General features: G+C 53.9%; 1 protein-coding gene across 4 annotated transcripts in view; it reads left to right on the top strand.

Moving 5' to 3' along the window:
• The first annotated feature begins 13,978 nt into the window (after nt 1–13,978).
• Nucleotides 13,979–22,414, top strand: part of KCNH2 (potassium voltage-gated channel subfamily H member 2) — a 38,839-nt gene continuing 30,403 nt past the window's right edge. For 3 of the 4 annotated variants that reach the window (XM_032236908.1, XM_032236906.1, XM_032236907.1), the window contains exons 1-2: nt 13,979–14,599; nt 15,381–15,611. In XM_032236908.1, the coding sequence (XP_032092799.1) occupies nt 14,524–14,599; nt 15,381–15,611 (307 nt within the window). In that variant the 5' untranslated portion in view covers nt 13,979–14,523. Of the gene's footprint in view, nt 14,600–15,380; nt 15,612–22,414 lie in introns of those variants that run through there. The other variant, XM_032236909.1, reaches the window with a different exon arrangement.

The following is a 22,414-nucleotide window of genomic DNA, read 5'->3' as shown; positions in this document are numbered from 1 at the left end:
CCTCCAAGGTCCCTTCAAACTCTGTAATTCTGTAAAGGTCTCCTGCTTGAGCAGGGAGTCAGCATAGATGACCTCCGAGGTCCCTTCAAACTGTGTGATTCTGTAAAGTTCTCCTGCTTGAGCAGGGGGTCAGCCTAGATGACCTCCAAGGTCCCCTTGAACACTGTAATTCCGTAAAGGTCTCCTGCTTGAGCAGGGGGTCAGCCTAGATGACCTCCGAGGTCCCTTCGAACTCCGTGACTCTGCTAGGCTCTGAAATCCCGGCCTGCTCACCCCCTGTGAATCCCATCCCATCGTATCATATCATACGAAGCTCTCCCGCTCTCCATCCGTGTGCGTGTGTCATGGGACGGGAAGCCAGCCAGCCCTTGGGGGGGGTCGTTAGGGGAGGGATGCCCCCCCCAAGTGATTCATCCTCCCTGTCCCTCCCCATCCCCGAATTGCCGGACCCCGGGGGTGTCCTTGAAGGAGAAGCAGGTGGGACCCTCCCTTCTTTTCCGGAAGGCCACCGTGGGTCTCTCCTTCCCCAGGAACTGACCAACAGGAAGGGCGTTTCTCACACTCACCACTTGCCACTAATACACACACACACACACACACACACAAACTTGGAGTGACAATTGTTGAGGGCTTCCCTCCAAGTGGGAGGGGACCCAGAACTATGAAAGACGGCATGGGATTTGGGGTGGGGGTGGGGTCCTTTGCTGGGAAACTTGCTCTGAGGATGCCTGGGGGTGGGCTAGAAGACCTTGAGGTTTCCCGGGGGGGGGGGGCTCAGAAACAGTCTCTATCGTGGGAGTCCTCAACTTACGACCCTAAATTTCCAAGCAGGGGCATCCTTAAGTGGATTTCTCCCTAGTTTTACGCCCATCCTTGCCCCGGTTGTTAAGCGAATCAGTAGCATTGGGAAGGATGCCGCACCGTCTTTAAGCAAATCAAGCTTCCCCCATCCCCGTTGGACGTCGCTCGTGGGGAAGGTCGGTGAAGGGGATCACAGGACTCACACACACACACAGACACACACAAACACACAAAGGGCACAAAAACCGTCGTATATACGGGTGAATAAGAGTGAAAGAGGGTCTTGGGTCACTTTTGAAAGGCCCTTGTCACTTGGAAGGATCAGTAAATGAACTGTTGGAAGTGGAAGAGTAGTAATTCTTCATAATATTTGAACTCTGGGTTGTTATAATCTTATTTTTCCCTATTTTTAAATTGGTTTTGCAATCTCTGAGCCACCCCGAGTCACATTGTACGGGTGGCCCAAAACTTATAAAATAAAATAAAAATAAAAAATATTTAACATGAGATGAGATGATACAATATAATATAGTAATGTGATGAAATATATATAATGTAATTATATATAATATAGGAACAGAATAGAATAGAATAGGAATAGAATATTGTAATGTAATGTAATATAAATATTATAATATAATTAATATAATATAATATAATATAATATAATATAATATAATATAATATAATATAATATAATATAATATAATATAATATAATATAAAATATAATATAATAATATAATATAATATAATATAATATAATATAATAATATAATATAATATAATATAATATAATATAATATAATATAATATAATATAATATAATATAATATAATATAATATAATACAATACAATACAATACAATACAATACAATACAATACAATATACCATTAAAAAATAAAAGAAAAAATAAGCAGGAGACCTTTAGAGGACTATAGAGTGGGAAGGGACTTTTGAGGTCATCTAGTCCAACCCCCTGCTCCAAGGGGAGGAAAAGGGAGAGAGGATGGGGAAAGTGCAGGATCCGTGCCAGCAACTGGAGGGACGTCCGACCCCCCCCCTACCACACGCAGAGTTTCTTGGCGTCACCCCGAGGGGGGGGGGAGAAGGAAGGTCTCTTTCCATCCGCCCATCCGCCCCTCCCTCCCTGCCTGGAAACCTCGCTGACGACAGCCTTCCAGCCAATCATGTGGCTGGCCCAGGAATCTCCCCGTGGTGGTGGTGGGGTGTCTCTGGCCCTCCTTGGGTTGGGGGCTCACAGCTTGGGAGGCAAAAGCGGAACCCCCAAACCTGCCAGGGGAAAGGCAGCCTTCCAATCCAGCCTCGCTCACAGCTTTGCCTTCCTCGCAGGGAGGGCTGTCACGCCCGACGGGGTAGCTAGTCCAGGGCTTGGGGGGGGGGCTGCCCGAAAGAAGAGGGGGGTCCGCGTCTTTTCCAAAGCACCGGAAAGCCGGACCGGAAGCGAGGGATGGAAACCCACGGAGGAGAGAAGCAAACTGGAACGAAGGGGAAACTTCCTAACGGAGGACAATGAACCAGTGGGACGGCTTGCCACTGGAAGGGGTGGGTGCTTCTGGAGGTTTTTAAGAAGAGACCGGGCAGGCGCTTGTCTGAAATGGTAGAGGAGCTCCTGCTTGAGCAGAGGGTTGGACTAGATGACCTCTGAAGTCTCTTCCAGCTTTGTTATTCTGTAAGGCTCTCCTACTCAACCAAGGGTAGAGAGGGGGGGAGGGAGGGAGGGAGAGACAGACAGATAAATCGATAGATAAATAGATAAATAGATAAATAGATAAATAGATAAATAGATAATAGATAAATAGATAAATAGATAAATAGATAATAGATAAATAGATAAATAGATAAATAGATAAATAGATAAATAGATGATAGAGAAAAAAAGGAAGAAATAACTAGATAAAGATAGGGTGGGGTGGGGGGTGTGGGTCGGACGGACGGACGGACAGACAGACAGACGGGTGGATGAATGGACCGATGGATGAGAGATAGATAAATAAGACAGATGTGAGAGAAGGGGGCGGGGGGCAACCTCTCCTTCTCTCCGATGCCACACAGACCCTGGCCGGCCCCTTCCGGAGACCCTGGCCCCACCTTGCCAGCACGTCGGGCAGAGGCGGCATCCCGTGCACAGGTGTTTTCTGGAGGAGCCACGCCCGATTTGGGTCGGAGCCAGCCGGGTTTCCTCGCTCGGCTGTTGCCGGCCTGGCGCGTCCCGCGGCTGCCCTGCTCTCGTTCCAGACATTTGATATTCAACCGGGGTGGAAAATCTGCTATAAATACTCCCATAAATAAAGCATCCGCTGGGCCGGCTGGGACCGCGGGGGCGGCTGGCACCCGCCCCAGCGACCAGGCTTCCTTTGGGGAGTGTCGACACGCCCAGGCCCTCCCCAAGCCTGCAGGCGGCATCTCTCCCCAGAGACCCCGGCGGGTGCCCGGCCAGTGAGCCGGACGTCCCAGGGAGGTTACCCGGGCCAAGCGCAGGGCCACGTCCGTTTCTTCCCGTCGGTGGGACGTGGAAGCGGGGAGGAATCGGGGCCCAAACCGGGCCCGGAGCAAGGATGCCGGGGCCGCATCCGGATTCGGTCTCCCCCCTGTTGGCCAAAAGAGAGGTTGAAACTTTGGAGAAAGTGCAGAGAAGAGCGACTAAAACTGTTAGGAGGAGAAAAGATACGACGGACGGTCGCAGGATTTGGGTTTGGCCAGTCTAGAAAAAAGAAGGCTAAGCGGGGGGGGGGGGGGACAGGAGAGCAGGGTTTCAAGATTTAGGGGGGCTGCCCCGAAGAAGAGGGGGGTCCATTTATTTTCCAAAGCACCGGAAGGCAGGATGAGAAACCATGGATGGAAACGAATGGAGAAGAGAAGCGACCGGGAATGAAGGAAAACCTTCCTCACAGGGAGGACAATTGAGCAGAGGAACTGCTTGCCACTGGACGCCGTGGCTGCTCCATCACTGGAGGTTTTGAAGAAGAGACCGGACAGCCACTTGTCTGGAATGGTACAGGGTCGTCTGCTTGGGCAGGGGTTTGGTCTAGATGACCTCCGAGGCTCCTTCCAACCCAGATTCTGTCATTCTTTCATCCATCCATCCATCCCTTTCTTTGTCCCTCCCTCCCTCCCTCCCTCCCTCCCTCCAGCTCTCCCTCCAGCTCTCCATCCATTTATCCATCCCTCTCTTTGCCCTCCCTCCCTCCATTTCTTCCATCCCACCTTCCCTCCCTCCATCCATCCCTCTCCATCTATTACTCCCTCCCTCCATCCATTTATCCATCCATCCCTCTCTTCGTCCCTCCCTCCCTCCATTTCTTCCATCCCCCCATCCATCCCTCCTTCCCTCCCTCCCTCCCTCTGTCTTCATCTATCCATCCTATCCATCTATCCATCCCTCCCTCCCTTCATCCATCCATCCTCCATCCATCCCTCTTTTTGTGCCTCCCTCCCTTCCCTCCCTCCCTCCAGCTCTCCATCCATCCATCCATTTATCCATCCCTCTCTTTGCCCTCCCTCCCTCCATTTCTTCCATCCCACCTTCCCTCCCTCCATCCATCCCTCTCCATCTATTACTCACTCACTCCCTCCATCCATTTATCCATCCATCCCTCTCTTCGTCCCTCCCTCCCTCCATTTCTTCCATCCCCCCATCCATCCCTCCTTCCCTCCCTCCATCCCTCTTCATCTATCCACCCTATCCATCTATCCATCCCTCTCTCCCTTCATCCATCCATCCATCCATCCATCCCTCTTTTTGTGCCTCCCTCCCCTCCCTCTCTTCCTTCATCCCTTCCTTCATCCATCCACCTATCCCTCTCTTCGTCCCTCCCTCCCTCCCTCCCTCCCTCCCTCCCTCCCTCCCTCCCCCCATTGTCTTTTTCTTGTACTTCGTAGAAGAGCAAGGACTACAAACGCTCTTTTCCGCCACCTCCTGGGCAAACGAAGAACTACAAGAAACAAGCCAGTTTCTAACCAGAAGCCAACATGGGTTTGTCCAAAGCAGAAACAGGCCAGACAATTGTTGTCTACTTTCACAAAGCGACAAAATTGGTGGATCAGTGAAATGCTGCGACCCTGAACAGAGTCCTCCACTTACGATGATTCATTTAGTAACCCTTTGTAATGGCAACAGCATTGAAACAAATGGGAGTTTTCCACACTTAGGACGGTTGCAGCCTCTCCCTGATCAGAATTCAGCCGCTTGGCAACTGACTCACATTTATGACGGTTCCAGGGTCTCGAGGTCAAGCGATTCCCTTTTGCAACCTTTGGACAGGCAAGGTCCACGGGGAAGCCAGATTCACTTAACAACCGCGTCACTAACTTCAGAACCGGGTTACAAAGAACTGCGGTGATTCACTTAAGCACCACGGCAAGAAAGGTCGCAAAAGAGGGCAGAACTCGCTTAACAACGTTTTTTGCTTAGCAACAAAGATTATGGGCTCAGTTGCGGACAATTATTCTGAAGAAAAGAATACAGAATCATAGAAGAAGAGGGCACCTTGGAGGTCCTCTAGTCCAGCCCCCTGCTCAAGCAGGAGACCCTTACGGAGTCAGACAGCTGGAAGTGACCTCGGAGGTCATCTAGTTCACCCCCCTGCTCCAGCCGAAGACCCTTACAGGATCACAGAGTTGGAAGAGATCTTGGAGGTCATCTAGTCAACCCCCCTGCTTGAGCAGACGATCTGTGAGCTTGCTTCCAACTCTCCCCATCTATGATTCTGGAAGGTTTGAGCAGCGGCTGGACTGGATGACCTCCAAGGGACCTTCCCAGTCTATTATTCCGAGATCTCTGTTTCTGGGGGTCCTTGGGGGGAAACACACCGGGCTAGACACTTCCCCCCCTTCTTCCTGCTTTCCGGGAAGGCGCTGTGTGGTCTCCGCCCCGGCGCGTGGTGTGTGTGTGTGTGTGTGGAGGTTGCCTTTCCCCGCTGATGAGGGGAGGGAGGGGCCGCTCCCAATCCCCCCCCGCCCCTCCAAGAGAGAAAACCGGGAGAGGACGGCGCGTCCAGCACCTTGGAGAGCGCCACGGGCTCGAACGCGCAGGCGCAGCCGCGTTTCCAGCGAAAGGGAGCGAGATTGGCCGGGAATCTCCCGGCTTCCTTGGTCCGATGGCTGGACGGCCGCCAGGCCTCCCTCCGGGCGGAGCCTTAGGGGAGGGGGAGGCGGGAGTGGCAGTTGTGAGTATGCACAACATGGCGGTCTCCCCCTTCCCCCCCCTCTCTTTCTGCTTCTCCCTCCCTCCCTTTCTCTCTTTGCGACGGGTTTTAAGGCAGTCCGCAATAAAGGAGATTATTCGGAGCTCAAGGTGGAAATGACCTTCGATTTTTTTGGGGGGTGTGTGTGTTTTGCTTGCAGGTGTTTCATTACTCAACCCAGAGAACGTCATCAGTAGTAGAAGGGAGGGGTTGTCCTCCTCCCCTCCCCTCTCCCTTCCAACCCCCCTCCCTTCTAGCACCGGTGATGTTCCCTAGTTGGGTCATGAAACGTCTGGGAGAAAGCAACTGTTGGAAGAAATGTCCTTCTGGGTTCAGCTCCAAGTGGGGGGAAAGACGCTGCTTGGGAAGATGGCTTAATGGGGGACAGGGTCACGAGGCTGGAGTTCCTGAACAGAAAAGGGGGATCAGATGCTTCCAGATGTTAGGTGAAGAAGAAGAAAAGAGAGCGAGATGATGAAAATCCCGGATTTTATGCCCTCTCTGGCCTTTGATCTTGAGCTTGTATTCTGATTGGTTGTCAAGGCTCCCAGGGGGCCATGCAGGGGCAACTCTCTAGGCTGTGCTTCGAGTCCACGTTTGGTTGCCTCGCTGGCTGACGTCGTTTCCCCAGGTGCCTTGGGGTGAGTTTCTGTGGAAGGCTAATACTACCTTTGTTGTGTAGAGTAGACTAGCTCAGGCTGTTTAATGTCCCATTGACAAAGGTGGGGGCTATTAAGAGGGAGTCTGTTTCCTGCCTAAAAACATGTTTCTCCATTTCTGATCCAGGGAGATATCATATTCTGCCTTTTTTAATATTTCCCAGAATATTCCATTTTTCTAAGAGAGGGGTGGATGGTAACTTCCTACACAACCTGCCTCCAGAAAGCACCAGGGAACTGTCTCTCTGTATCTCCCTCCCTCCCTCTCCCTCTTTCTCCCCCACACCCCTCCCTCCTTTTTTCCCAAGGCTTCAACCTAGCAGTTCAGGCAGTGGGGATTCCCTCACCAGAGGTTGTGGGTGCGTCTCTCAAATGGGATACCATGCAATTGACCAGCCTGAGCAGGGGGTTGAACTAGATGATCTCCAAGGTCCCTTCCAACTTTGTGATTCTGTGATTCTGTAAGGGTTTGTTTGCTGCTCATGGAGGGGGTAGGACTAGAAGACCTCCAAGGCCCCTTCCAATTGTGTCACTCTATGATGTGCTCTGACCGGGGCTTGGACTGGATGACCTCCGAGGTCCCTTCCAACACCCTGAGTCTCTTATTTTACACGCTTGGGGTGAGGCCGTTTCCAGCTGTCTCGGCCTTCTTCCGCAGCCGGCCCACGCTGCTGACTCAGAGATCCCAACAGTAAGCCGATATTTCACTGAGGCTCTTTTTAACGACGCCGTATAACCGCCAAGCGAAACGTCCTGGCGAGAATCGTTCTGGGTTTTGATTTCCAACCCTGGAATCGTCTGTAGGTTGATAAGCAATTTTTCCATCCTCCACCGAAGCGATTGAGAACTGGGGGGGGGGTCTCTCTAGTGCGGGGGCATTGCCAATGAGGGGGGGGACGGAACCCGCCTGAATGTGTTAATTTTGATCTTTAAATGAATGAAACGGAAAGTCGGAAAATGAATGAGCACAAGAAGCCAAAAGGGCCCGAAAATTTCCACGGCTGGAAAAGAGGCATCCGACAGCATCGCCCAAGTCCTGGGTTCTCGGAGGCTGAAGAAGAACGAGGAAGGTGGGCAAGTCTTCGCCTCGATTGACGGAAGGGTAGTTCTCGCTGAACGACTGTCATGGGGGCCGGCCCCTGCAGGGCTCAGCCAAGCAGTCATTAAGCGAAACATCAGGGTCATTAAGCAGGGTCTACCTGTACTTGTAGCTGCCATTTTTCAAGTTCCTTCTCCTTCTCTCCCACCTTCTCCTCCTCCTCCCCCTTTTCTTTCCTTCCTTCCATCCTTCCTTTTCTTTTCCTCCTTCCTTGATTCTTCTTTCTTTCTTTCTTTCATTCTTCTCTTTCTCCCTTTCTTCTGTCTTTCTTTCTCCCTCTTTATTTTTTCTCTTTCTTTCCTCCTTTCCTCTTTCCTCCCTCCCTTCCTCTCTCCTTCCTTCCTTGTTTCTTCTTTTCTCCCTCCCTTCCTTCCTTCCTTCCTTCCTTTTCTTTCTTCCTCCCTCACTCTCTCCTTCCTTCCTTCTTTTTCTCTTTCTTTCTTTCTTTCCTCCCTCCCTCTCTTCTCTTTCTTTCTTTTTCTTTCTCTTTCCTTCCTTCCTTCCTTCCTTTCCTTTTTCCTCCCATGCCTGTCATTCTGTTCATGCCTCTCCTCCCTTTCCTGGCGTGTCCTTCTCTCCCCCTCGTCTATTTTAGGGCTGATAATGTCCTAAAATTCCTCTTCTGCTGCTCCCTTTTGTTCAGCTTCTCCTTTCAACCCTGCTTGACGGAGGGTCTAAAATTATCCTCCTGTGGACACCTTACACAAAGGCTCCCCAAAGGCCTCCCTCCCTCTTAGGGGAGGGGGATGATGGGGGTGGGGGGGTGGGAGAGCAGGAGAGGGCAACCAGCAGCAAAGTGGGGCAGGGGAGTCGTGTTCAGCAACTGGGGGGAGGGGAGTCTTAAAAAGTCCATGCAGGTGGAGGGTATGGAAAGGATACCCTCTTGGGGGGGGGGAGCCATCTGGGGTCAAAGGGTCAAAGCCTAGGGCCAAGGGACAAGGGACAAAGCAGTCCGGGACCCTTGGCTTTGGAGAAAAGGGTGAGGGGCTCCGAGCGCAAAAGACCCTCCGATCTGCACTCAAATCACCAGTGTAGAGTCCAGGAAAAGGACAGAGGGCCTCCCCCTCCCACCCACAATGGGTCAAGGCGGATGGCTACTTCTCTGTCCTTAAATGGGTCTGGGGGGGACAGAGATGGGGATGGGCAGGCTCGGAAGAATGGGACTCTGGCTTAGGTGGGACACGAGGGGGGGGAATCTCTCAAGGCAGACCCTTGGAGGGTTTTCTGGCCTGGTTCATAACAGATGGAGAACAACAAGCATACAATAACAGCATCGCAAAGCTGGAAGGGCCCTCTGAGATCATCTAGTCCAGCCCCCTGCTCAAGCAGGAGATCCTTAACAAAATTACAGAATCACGGAAGGAATCTTGGAGGTCATCTAGTCCAGCCCCCTGCTTGAGCAGGAACCCCTAGATCATTCCAGATAGTTGGCTGTCCAGTTGTTTCTTTAAAAGCTCCAGTGATGAAGCACCTACAACCTCTGGAGATATCCCCCTGGTTCATCAAGGGACCTTTGAGGTCTTCTAGTCCAACCCTCTGCTCAACAAGGAAAATTGTTCCATTAGTTAATTCTGTCTGTCTAGCTAGCTAGCTAGCTATTCATTCTCTCTCTCTCTCTCCCTCCCTCCCTTCCTCCCCCCTCTCTCATCTATCAGAATAGAACTGGAAGGGACCTTGGAGGTCTTCTAGTCCAACCCCCTGCTCAGGCTGGAGACCCAATGTCATTTCAGACAGGTGACTGTCCAGTCTCTTCTTCAAAACCTCCAGCAATGAAGCACCAAGGACTTCTGGTGGCCAGCAGTTCCACTGGTTAATTGTCCTCCCTGTCAGGAAGTTTCTCCTTCATTCCAGTTTGCTTCTCTACTCGGTTAGTTTCCATCCGTTGCTTCTCACCCTGCCTTCCGGATGTGCTTTGGAAAACAAGTGGGGCCCCCTCTTCTTTGGGGCAGCCCCTCAAGTACTGGAAGTCCTCTTTCAGGTCTGTCCATCTCCCCCGGTCCTTCTCTCCTCTCCCCTGACCCATCCCCAATTCTCAGACAGGAAATGAAGAAGGGAACCGTTTGAAACAACAAAATAAAATCAGTTGTTGTTGTTTAACGAAAAAGCACTTTGGGGGCAACTGTGATGTGGATGATGGAACCTCTCCACAGACGCTGGAGGGAGTGTGTGTGTGTGTGTGTGTGTGTGTGTGTGTGTGTGATTTGGCTCAGCCCCACCCACTTTTCTTCTTCCATAGATCTGCGTCGTCCCCCCCTGGGTTCAAGGCTGTTTACTCTTCTTGGGCCTTGGGGAAAAAACGCTGATGCTCCCGGGGAACATGAGGCCCTTCGCTCCCTGGGTTAATTGGCAGGAGGTGTGGGAGGTCTGACCGTCCCTTCTCCCACTCGTGAGATTCCCCCAGGAATTGTGTGGGCCCCGAAGTGGCAACCAGGGGGCCTCGGCTCTCCTGCCGGTGTTCGGGGAGCTTGGAAAGCCCACAATTACAGAATCACCGAGGTGAAAGTGACCTCAGAGGTCATCTAGCCCAACCCTCAGCTCAAGCAGGAGACCCTGACAGAATCATAGTGTCGGCCTCTGTTTTGCTTCCTATGCTTGCTTGCTATCGGCTGCCATAGGAACATTGGGGGGGGGGGGTGCATAGTATTGGGGGAGGGAATTATATTGTACAGGAGGAGTCTTGTTCTGCGCATGCTGGAGGCCGATGTGTGGACTTGCTCAAGGCCAACCGTCTCAACTTGCACCCCACATGACACCTGAGGGAGCTGCAGATTGGACTGTGGGTTGGGGGATTGGGGGGGGTGCTGGGTAAATGTTTGATATGTAGATGTTCCCGCCTTTCTGGCTCAGATCTTGCTCTCCTTTTGCTGCTTTCACTTCATATCTAATAAAAGTACTTTATTCACATGGAGTTGAGTTTTTCCTTTCTTGGATATTGAAGGAGGCAGGCCTGACACATAGAATGAGAGAGTTGGAAGGGTCTTTTGAGGTCATCCAGTCTAACCCCCTGCTCTATACCAATTCACAAAAGGGAAAGTAAAGAAAATTGCTGATTGCTGACAATTTTCATGATCGTCGCATAGGTATACAAAGGAACGCCATCCCATAATACCCCTGTCAGCGTTCCAAGTATCATGCAGAATTAAATCAGAGTCCAAGGCAAAACGATCCTTTTGGTTCCAATTTAATAAGACAGACATCTTAGGCACATCTGTGTTAATCCCAATACTGGAAATGACATCAGAATTCCACCCAGTTAAAAGTCCATGATCTTGTCCCCACAACCACAATCCATCACATGGTCCAATCTTCTTCTTCCACACTGGCATCCACACCCAGCTGCTTCCGGTCAGGTGTGAAAGTGCGGAGACAAAGGACGACCTTGGGCTTCTAGCAAAGAATGAAAACAATACATTCCACAATCCTACTCCTGTCTATTCCCCCCTCCCATCAACTATACTTAAAGAAACAGCATAATGAAATAAGAGAAAGTGTGGCAGGCCAAAATTCTAAAAGGAATATAAATTCAGTCTTTAATTCTACTTCATTATCCTGTAAGCCCGCAGTGGCATAGGGGGCCTCTCTGGTTGGAAGACTGGCAGCCTGGGTTCGAGACCTGAACGCCAGGGGACGGGGCTTGTTCCAGCTCCTGCCAGTTCAAAAGCATGTAAATGCGAATAGATCAATAGGTACCACTTTGGTGGGAAAGTAACAGAGCGCTGTGATGTCATGTTGCACCGAAATCTCTTCCGGCAGCACTGGCAAAATGGCCTTGAAGCGGAGATGACGTAGCCCTCTCTATTCGGCAACAATTAAGGGAGTGAAATCCGCAGGAACCCCTTTTTCCTTTTATACTGTATAACTCAGGGGTCCCCCCAATCCCTGGGCTGCAGCTTGTTCGAAACGGGGCCACAGAAGAAACGACCAAGGATGCGCATACGACGTTCCACTCCCTCGAGCGGTTCGCTAGCACATGCACTCGTGCAAACCTTTGCTCACGTGAGTGGCGGACACATTGCGTGCAAGCATAACCGACCTCCACTCAAGCACCCCTGCTTATGGGAATGAGGCCTCAGGCGCAAGCGTTAGAGCCTCCCTCTCGGCCGAGTGGAGTTTCATGTACGAGCGGAATTGCGTGCACTCGACTGCCTGCGTCTCGTGCGAGTGGCTTTTCGGGTATGAGGGGCAGTGCCAGTCTCTCGCTCGAGTGGAGTTTTGGGCGTGAACGTAAGGGCCTGCGTCTCACGCGAGTGGAGTTTCGTGCGGGAGGGCAAGTCCTTGCTCTCTGCTCGCGCACGAAGCCCTATTCGCACGAGGGCAGGATGCACCCTGCCGCTTACACACACCCTCCTCCTCACCCCACACTTGGTCCGGCCACTGAGCTGGGAAGGTTGTGGAGAGTCGATACGGGTTGATCACTTATGACCGGACCTTCCGCTGGACGCCTCTAACCGCAGCTTCAGCTAATCGCCACGTCAACCAGGTTTCGTTCCGGTCGGAGTGTGGCTTGCTGTGCAACTCAGGGCAGTGTGAAAACCGCATCCTGTCGGCCCGACTTTCGTGGTCAGCCGAAGGAGGCGTTGCGTTTGACCCTGCCGGGAAGTCTTTCCAAAGACCTGCACATTCTTGCAGGCGGAGGCCCAACCGGTCTAGCTAAAATTAATTCGCCCCTGTCTTTTTCTTAATTAAAACAAGGAATGAAAAGCAGGACAAAGCAGTTGCTCCCCACGCTGGCTGGGGGGTTCTGGGAGTCCACAATCTGCCATTGTTCCCCTCCCTGGCTGGAGGATTCTGGGAGATGAAGTCCACAATTTGCAGAAGTACCGAAGCCCATCCTCCTCTCCAGCTCAGGCAGGAATAAATCACAAAGTCTTCCATTTTCCATATTAGGTAGGAACATTTGAAATGAACACAGACCATTCCTTGACTTACGACGGTTCATTTAGCGACCGTTCCAACTTACAATGGGACTGAAAAAAATGTGACTTGCGACCATTCACATTTACGACCGTATCCCCATGGTCATGTGATCAGAAGCCAGGTGCTTGGCTACCGACTCATAGTTACGACCGCTGCTGTGTCCCGAGGCCACGGTCCCCTTTTGCAAGTCAGCAGGGAAGAAAGATTCACTTCACGACGACATCCAGAAACCTCCAGGGGGGAAGCTGCATTTGCTGAACAGCCGGGTGGCTCATTTAACAACGGCAACAAGTCCGTTAATGATGACGGCAAGAGAGATTGAAACGCAGGGCGAATTCCCACAAGCAATGTCTCGCTTAGCGACAGAAATTGACTCAAAGGCAGTCGTAAGTCAAGGACCCCCTCTTCCGGTTCAGGGAAGACTTTTTAAGGAGGAAAGTTTGAAATAAATTCACATTTTATATGTGTGTGTGTGGGGGGAGTAGATTGGCTTGAACATCAGAGCCAGACCTGGGGAGTCCTCTATTTACGACTGGTCCATTTAGTGCCCGTTCAAAGTTTGACAGTGCATCTGAAAAAAAATGCACCCATTTGGGGCACCCAGGTGCCAGGCGGGCTCTGCCCTCCAGCTCCAGGTGAGGTTCTGCAGGCCCACTTTGACCAAAAGGAGGGGCATGGGAGGGGAGGGGGCCTGGGGGCTCCACCCCTTTTGCTCCCCCCCCCAAGAACAACCTGCTGGGTCCTTCACCCGTCATCGGTGGAGGGGCTGCTACCCGCACGCACCCCCCCACCACCCTCTGGTTCCCTTCAAGCTGGCCCTTTTCCAGCTGGCAATTTGGGGAGGGGTCCGCTTGGAGCCAGTCTCCTGACTGGAAAGCTGGAGGGGAGGGGTCATGCTGTCGCTGCTCCCCCCACCCCCAGCCCCTGGGGGGATTTGGGGAGGGGAGGCACCTCCAGGAGCAGCCGACACCCCTCTGGGCAAAGAAAAGAGACCCTCCCTCCCGAGCTGCTCCCAATGAGACCCCCGCCCTTTGAGACCCCCTCCCAAGCCAGAGGAGGCACTCTGCCCCGGCTCAGAGGCATCATCCCCTCCATCCTCCTCTCCCGCGAGCCAAGACCCGCCTCGCAGCTGCCGACAGGTTCCGGGGCTCGGCTGAGCCAGCCGCTGACGGACGCCCCCCCTCCTCACTCCCCACCCCGTGAAGGCTCGGGTGGCGGGCGTTGCCATTGGCTGAGAGGTGCCCAGGCTCCGCCCCCGGTTCAGTTCATCACCCCCCCCCCCTTTCTCCCAACATCCTCCCTCCTCTTCCTCGCTCGCCGTTCTGGACCGCCGGAGCTACTGCGATCGGGCCGTTCGAGACCCCGCACGGCGGGCGAGTCCCCCGCTCGCACCTGGGGGGAAGCCCGAGAAGCAGCGGCCGGCTGCGCCCCCCCCCCGCCTCCCTCCCTCTCTGCCTGCTTGGCTTCCCCCCTCCCCCTCCCTCCCCCTCCCTTCTCCAGCCCCACCGCTCCGTCGCCTTTTCCTAAATAAGGTTCGGCATCGCCGCTCGTCCCATCCAGGCGGAGACCCCGGCTCGGGGAGGGGGCTCCAGGGACTCTAGAGACCCCCCATCCCGTCCGGCCCGGATTCCCACCGAGAAGAATCAAGGGCGCCCCAGAGGAGCGGGGCTAGGGGGGGCTGGGGAGAGGGTCTTCCTTGCCTCGCCCCCCCCTCCCCACCTTGAGGTCGCGGCTCGGGGTGAGGCCCCAGCGCTGGGCCGGCCGGGGGTCGCCGCTGTCGGGGGTCCTGGAGGCGCGTGGGGACGAGGGGCGGGCGACCCTCCCCCATGGGCTTACAGCATGCCGGTCCGGCGGGGGCACGTGGCCCCCCAGAACACCTTCCTCGACACCATCATCCGAAAGTTTGAGGGGCAAAGTAAGTGGGGGCGGCCGAAGAGGGAAGGGGGTCTTGCCACGACAGGTTGAGGAGGGGCGCCCCGGGAGCGGGGAGGGGAGCCCCGTGGAGCCCGAGGAGGAGGAGGAAGAGGAGGGAGGGCGAGCCGTCCTCTAGCCGGGCCGCAGGAGGGGCGGGAGACCCTCTCGGGGCGCCGGGTCCGTCTTCCCTGCCGGCCCGAAGAGGGGCGACGGCAGCGGAGAACCAACCGGTCCCTTGGAGGGTCCACGCCAGCTTTTTCTCGTGGGGGGGGGAGCGGTGGGGCGGGGGTCCCGTCGGAGGCCGGGGAGGAGGGATGCTAGGAGGCCGCCCTGCCGATGAAGGCCGAGAGGGCGCCGGAGGACAGGTGGACTTAAGGCAGGGGGTTCGACTAGAAGACCTCCAAGGCCCCTTCTGTCATTCTCCTCCGAGGCTGGGAGGGGGGAACAGTTTCTCGCAGACCCCCCCCCCCCCAGGCCCTGACAGCCTGGCAGAGGGTGGCCAGCTCTATCTCCTCCTCCCTCGCAGCCCCCTCCTCCTCCTCTGGCTGCTGTGTGTGTGTGTGTGTGTGTGTTGGGGAGGGGGCTCAGTGCATACCCAGCCATGCCCCCTTGAGTGACAGCCCCCACACCCCAAGGAGGGTTCATTTGAGTGACAGAACCAGACAGTTGTGATTCTGTGTGGGTCTCTCCCTTGCTTGAGCTGGGGGTTGGATTAGATGACCTCGAAGGTCCCTTCCGACTCTCTTCTTCTGCCCGAGTCTCCTGTTCTCTTTTCCACGCAGGCCGCAAGTTCATCATCGCCAACGCCCGTGTGGAGAACTGCGCCATCATCTACTGCAACGATGGGTTTTGTGATCTCTGCGGCTACACCCGGGCCGAGGTCATGCAGAAGCCGTGCACCTGCGACTTCCTGTACGGGCCTCGCACCCAGACCAGCTCCACGGTACAGATCACCCAGGCCCTGCTGGGCTCCGAGGAGCGGAAGGTGGAGATCTGCTTCTATCGGAAGGACGGTGAGCGGCACGCTCGGGGCAGGCGGGAGGGTGGGCAGGGACACCGTTTGTAAGGGCCTCGAGCAGGGGGTTGGACTAGATGATCTCTGAGGTCCCTTCCAACTATGTATTTCTATAAGGGTCTCCTGCTTGAGCAGGGGGTTGGACTGGATGACCTCTGAGGTCCCTTCCAACTATGTATTTCTATAAGGATCTCCTGCTTGAGCAGGGGGTTGGGCTGGATGACCTCTGAGGTCCCTTTCCAACCCTCTTACAGGTTGTCCTTGACTTAACAGTTCCTCTAGTGACCGTTGAAAGTGACGACGGCCCTCAAAAATGTGACTTGAGGGGCTGTTTTTTACACTTACGGCCTTTGGGGCAGCCCCACGAAACTGAATTCTGCCTCGTTTTACGACCTTTATTGCCACTGTGACTAAGTGAATCTCTGCCATTGCTCAGCCTGTCACCCGGTCGTTAAGTGAATCCGGCTTCCCTTTTGATGTTGCTGATTCAAAGCTCGCCAAAAAGGGAATCGCGGGGATGCTACAGCCGTCGTAAGTACGAGTTACCAAGTGTCTGAATTTCAATCCTGTGATTGCGGGCATCGTAAGAGTGAAAAACGGTCATAAGTCGAATTTATAGTGCTGTTGTAACTGGGAACCGTCACTAACCGAACTGTCGTAAGTGGAGGATGACTGAGAAAGATTTTTGGGCTCCCTGAGATGCCGCGACCGTCATAAATACGAGTTAGTCGCAAGCATGAAAAATGATCCTCAGTCCCTTTTCTTCAGTGCTGTTGTAACTTGAAATGGTCACTAAGTGAAGCGTCATAAATTGGGGATGACCGATTAAAGATTTCCATGGCTGAGGCTCCCCGGCTTCCCGAGATGCCACGGCCGTCATAAATACAAGTTGGTCGCGAGGATGACAAACAGTCCCTTTTCCTTGGTGCTGTTGTAACTTGGAATGGTCACTAAGCGAAGCATCTTAAAGGAGAACCTTGAAGGGGAAAAAAGAAATAATGTTTGGAAGTTTTGTGGTTGTTTCTTGGGGTTTTTTAAGCCGCCTTGTTTTAATTTGTACAATAATTGGATTTTTCTCCTCTGTGTCAATCAGAAGTTGTCAGAATGTGTCAAAACGACATTTTTGGGAAGAATCCCAGTTTGCCAAGAAATGGGGGTTTTTGTTCAACTTTTTGCAAGTGTGTCAAGGTTTCCAACCAGCTGACCCTGGACGTTGCAACCGGCACACAAAGTTGTGTGAAAAGCGCAACTTTTTTTGAGGGGGGGGGGGGGCTACAAATGATTTTTCAGGGGTTTTATTTGACACAATCTGAAATTGTTGGATTTTCATCCTTGACATTTTGGGCTGGGATTGCAAAAGCCGCTTGCAAAGGGAAAAAAATGTTGTGTTTCACACACACACACAGACACACGAGCACAACCCCGCCTTTCATCCTGTCCCGTTTTCAGCTGGGTTTCAGTTGTGTGTCAGGTTTTGTGAATGAACACAACAGCATGAGGCAATTGTGTTGCTTTGAACACTGCGTTGTGGTTCGGGGGGGGGGTGAGGGGGGGATGTTTCCGTGGCTGGAGAAATTCAGCCGCTGGCTTTATTTTGTCAGCTTCTGATGCAATCCTCGGTTTTACGACGGTTCGTTTAGTGACAGTTGAAAGTGGTGGACGGAGGGCTGTTTTGTAGAATTGCGATGGGGAGGAATCCAAATCCGGAGGCTCGGCAAGGGTTTCGTCCTTACGACGGTCGCTGGGTCCTGAGGTCATGTGATCTCCACTTGAGACTGTCCGACGAGCATTGGGGAAGATCCGGTTCACTTAACAACCAAGTTATTACGGTATCGGCTTGGAGGATTCACTTAACAACGAAGTCGTAAAACAGGGCAAGACTCACCCAATGGCTTGCTTCGCAGGACATTTGGGGGTCCGTTGTGCAGAATAGAGAATCCTAGAGTGACAGAGTTGGACGGGACCTTGGAGGTCATCTAGTCCACCACCACCCCACCCCCGTTCAGGCAGGAGACGTTACAGAGTCATTGAAGGAATCTCAAAGGTCATCTAGTCCAACCCCCACTCGTCCCCGCTCAAGGGAATTCCAGCTTCAAGAAGCTTGAGGCCGATGGAGGCCAAACGCTTGTTTGTATGTGCGGCATGAAACTCCCCGCCAGGAGGGACCCCCCCCCAACTAGGAGTTGCGTGCGAATGTCGCCGCAGCCGAGGGAAAATGTTTCAAATTCTTCGGCAGCGGCAGAGGAGGCTGCGGGGGGGGGGGGGGGAGGTGTCGGTTGTCATTCAGTCGGCACAACAGCTGAGGGGCACGTGGGGGAGGCCCAGCTCACAGGAGGAGTCGTTGCTGAAGGAGGGGCCGGGGGGGCGGGGGGGGCGGCCACCCAGCGGGTTGCGTGGGGTTTTGTTTGCTCTCCTCCCTGTGTTTGCAATTAACCTTCGCCCTTCGCAAGAGGGATCCGTCCGTCGGGTGGATTAAAAAAGCTCCCTGGCTTGGCTGACTTTCCCGAGCCAGGCCTCGCTGGGAAGGGATTCCCCCTTCCGGCCTCCATGCGGATAGAGCTGGGAATGGGGCTCGGGGGGTCATCTAGCTCAGCCTCTGCTCAGGCAGGAGAATAACAGAATCCCGGGGTTGGAAGGGGCCTCGGAGGTCTCCCAGTCCAGCCCTCTGCTCGAGCGGGAGACCCTGACAGGATCACGGAATGACAGAGTGGGAAGGGATCTCCGAGGCCATCTAGTCCAGCCCCCTGCTCGAGCAGGAGACCCTTACGGGATCATAGAGTGACAAAGTTGGAAAGGACCTTGGAGATCATCTGGTCCAACCCTCTGCCCAAGCAGGAGAACTGCTACCATACCAGACGAAATTGCTGTCCAGTCTTAAAAACCTCCAGCGGTGGAGCAACATCTGGTGGCAAGGAGTTCCACTGGTTAATTGTGCTCCCTGTTAGGAAGTTTCTCCTTAATTCCAGGCTGCTTCTCTCCTCAATTAGTTTCCATTCATTGTTTCTCGTCCTGCCTTCTGGTGCTTTGGAGAATAAGTTTAAACACCCCCCCCCCACTTCCTTGTGGGCAGCACCCTAAATGTTACTCTGTCCTCCCCCTACTCCTCCTTTTCTCCAGAGTAACCAGAGCCAAATCCTGCCACATCCTTCCGATGTTTTAATCTCCAGGCCCTCAATCCTCTCAGCTGCTCTTCTCTGCACTTTCTCCAAAGTCTCAACAACTGTTTTGTACTCCGCTGACCAAAATTAGTTGCAATTTTCCAGGTGGGGCCTTACTAAGGCTTTACAAAGCAGTCCATGGGATTTTGATTCTATGCCTCTGCTTAGACCACCGAGGAGGGAGTTAGCATTTTCGGCTGCAGCCGCACACGGCTGGCTTTTGTTTAAGAGATCGTCCGCATGGACTCCAAAGTCCATCTCCCAGCTCCTGCTTTTGGGCTGTGTTTCGCCTACTTGGTACTCGTACCTTTGGTTTCTTCCACCTGGGTGTAAAACGTTGGTTTTCTCCATGTTAAATTTCGCGTTGTTGGATAGGACCCCGGGTTTGAGTCTGTCGAGATCTTTAATACTTGGGGTAAAACTCTCCCTGGCCAGAGCACATGTGCTCAGTGCCCCTCCCTCCCTCTCCTCCTCCTCCTCCTCCTCCTCCTCCTCCTCCTCCTCCCCCTCCTCCTCCTCCTCCTCCTCCTCCTCCTCCTCCTCCTCCTCCCAGTGTTGGCTATCCTGCGAAGCCGCCCTGGGTTCGCCCGTCTTCCGTTGCAGAAACACGCCATGTTTCGTGTGTTTCCCAATTTTCCATTCATAAACTTACACTTCCGCTTTTCTTTTCCTGGCTTGGAGGCTTTGAATGGCCTCCTCTGGTCGCCTTTCTCCAAACGGCCAGTCGGCCTGCCCATTTTCATTAGCACAGCATGACTGAGTTGGAAGGGACCTTGGAGGTCTTCTAGTCCAGCCCCCTGCTCAAGCTGGAGACCCTTACGGACAGGAGTGGGTTTCTGCAATCGGGAGAACCGGGAGTGGCAGTGGAAAAGAAATGGAAACCCACCACTGCTTTCATAATCACAGAAGGACAGAGTGGGAAGGGACCCTGGAGGTCATCTAGTCCAACCCCCTGCTTTAGCAGGAGAGTCTTGGCACGAAGCAAACATTTTTTTGGGGGGGGGAGTTTCAAGAATGTACATTGTCTCTAGTTTTCCTCTTGAGGTTTTTTTTTTAATGGGGATTTGGAGAAACCTACTCCGGCCGTTGAAGGCACCGCTTTATTTCTTGCATCGAAAATAAGCTCAAATGCCACCTGGATTATTTTCCCCATGGCTCTCAAGGAGACTTTGCGCCGGCTGTTTATTTATTTATATCTCGCCTTTTTAAAAATCTTTTCTCCAATTTCATACCACCTATTTACCTGCCAGAGGAGGAAGCGTGAAGCGGGTGAATGGGCTCTTGGAAGTCCACCTCAACTCTTGGAAAACAACCCGGGGATATAAAATGGTTATTCCGTCGAAATTGCAATAATTGTAGCAGAGATGAGCGGTTTTTTTCATGACAGTTTCTCACGTGGTCATCCAGGCTGCGTTTGGCCTTCTGGTCCACCTCTGGAGTCCTTCCCAAAGGCTGCAGATGGGCAGATGTCCCTCTTGAATGGTATTAAAGGGATTGTCGCAGGATCTCAGCTGTCCCCAATCAAGCAGCCTTTTTGCAATTGGCTAATGGGGATTTGGACAAGGCCGGCGGTGATGATGGTTTGTGCAGATGTTCCAGCCGGACGGTCAGACGGGGCTAAGGATTTTTCTCAACCTACGGAGTCCAGTTTGTCTCCCGGTGGAGGGGAAGGTGGCTGCTTGACGTCCTTACAAACACTGTCGCGGGATTTCAGCCGTTCTGGGCTGCCTGTTACAATTGACCGAGGGTGAATTGGTCAATGCCGAGAGCGTTCCGGTTGCTTTGGGATCACATCCAAGGTGCCTGTTGCTATTGGGACTAACCTTTCATCCTTCCCACCTCAACCCCTCCCAGTATGCCCCCTGCACTGGCATGCAGCTGTGCGCTGGCAGGCTGGCCCTCCTGGGCTCTTCAGAGGGCCCCACGGCTGTCTCCAGCCTTCCACCGCCAGCTTCTACTTCCCAGAGACGGCCTTAGGGCAGGGGTCCCCAACCTCTCTGCCATCGCCCACTACTGGGCCATGGACTGATCGCCACCAGGTTGTGGCGTTCCCCCCCACCAGCCCGTTTTCAGCTGCCAGAGGGCTGCAGGAGGCTGTGGAGGCCAAAAGTGGGCAGCGGGGGGCCTCGCCCACAGCCCTGTTTCCTGTTTTGGCTGGGAGGGTGCTGCAGGGGGCATCTGTCCCATCCCCGCCTCCTGCCAGGCCCTGGAGGAGAATGACAATGCTGATCAGGCCCTCGAAGAAATCCATTTTGACTCAGGGTCTCCTGCTTGAGCAGCTGGTTGGACTAAATGGCCTCCGAGGTCCCTTCCAACTCCGTCCTTCTGTGACTCTGTGAGGGTCTCCTGCTTGAGCGCGCGGGGGGGGGGGGTTGGACTAGAAGATCTCCAAGAGCCCCCTTCCAGCCCTATGATTCCGTCGATGAGGAAGAGGAGGAGGCTTTCCAGACATTCAGGGTGGCCTCTTCTTCCTCCACAGAAGATGGCGATGAGCTCTGCAGGGGACTCCAGCTGTTGTCTGTTGCTGTCCCTGGTGTGTGTCTCTGTGGGGGGGGGGTTCTTCTGTAGGAAGGATGGAATTTCAGCCTGGATCCCACTGGGACCCCGGGAAGATAAGCAGTCCGACTCGTGGGCCTGGGCCAGCTCTGTTTCTCCTGCCTTCAAGAGGGCTGCAAGGGGAGGGGCTGCCTCCTGGCCCTCCTCCCCCTGCCACCACCAACCCCCCCCCCGGGGGGGGCTGGGGAGAAGGCCTTTCACAGATCAAGGGCAGCAGAGGGGGGTTATTGCTCTCTGCCCTCCCCTCCGTCCCTGGGTGTGTTTACAGGCTGCTCCGGCCTGGGCGGCCTTGGAGATGCTGTTGTGTTTCATCCAGCAGGCTGTTGGCATGGAGCTGTGCAGCCCCCCCCCCGCCCCCCCCCTTTGCCTCACTGCCCCTGTGTGGCTGTGTTGTTTTGTGTCCCCCCCCCAATCCATCCCGGCTTTCCTCCTGTCTCTTCCCTTTGTGCTCTGCTCCTCTCCAGCAGGGGGGGGGTGGACTGCCCCTCCCCCCCGTCCCCTCCCCATTTTCTCTGCCCCCCCTTGACCTCCCTGCCCCATAGGGAGGGAGAGGGTTCGTGGCTTTGGAGCCTTCTGACTTCTAACGTACGAACGCCATTGAGCCCCCCCCCCTCCATTTCTGTCGCTAAGTGAGGCTGTGGTTAAGTGAGCCTTGGCCCACTTTGCCACCTTCCCTGCCACGGTCGTTAAGCGAATCCCGGCGGTTGTTTATGCTGGTAAGATAGAATTGGACTTGTTTGTCTGAACGTCGCAAAAGGGGATTGCGTGATCCTGCGTCATACATGTGAGTCAGTTCTCAAGCATCCAAGTGTAAATCATCCAGCCGTGGGGATGGGTTGATGGTCTTAAGTGTGAACAATGGTCCTTTGTGCCCTGGGAACATCAACCGGTCACTGAATGGTCTGTCGTAAAATGAGGATTCCGTGTGCTTCCTTCGGGTCAGCGGACGTCCTGCCATCTCTGCCTGCCCATTTCCTCCTCCTCCTCCTCCTCCTCCTCCTCCTCCTCCCCCCCTCCCCCTCCCCCTCCCCCCTCCCCCCTCCCCCTCCTCCTCCCCCCTCCCCCTCCTCCTCCTGCGGATGCCTTT

The sequence above is a fragment of the Thamnophis elegans genome, chromosome Z, assembly GCF_009769535.1.
Source record: "Thamnophis elegans isolate rThaEle1 chromosome Z, rThaEle1.pri, whole genome shotgun sequence".
Classification (NCBI taxonomy): Eukaryota; Metazoa; Chordata; class Lepidosauria; order Squamata; family Colubridae; genus Thamnophis; species Thamnophis elegans.
The sequence above is the reverse complement of the archived record's forward strand: the minus strand, read 5'-3'. Positions and strand labels throughout refer to the sequence as shown.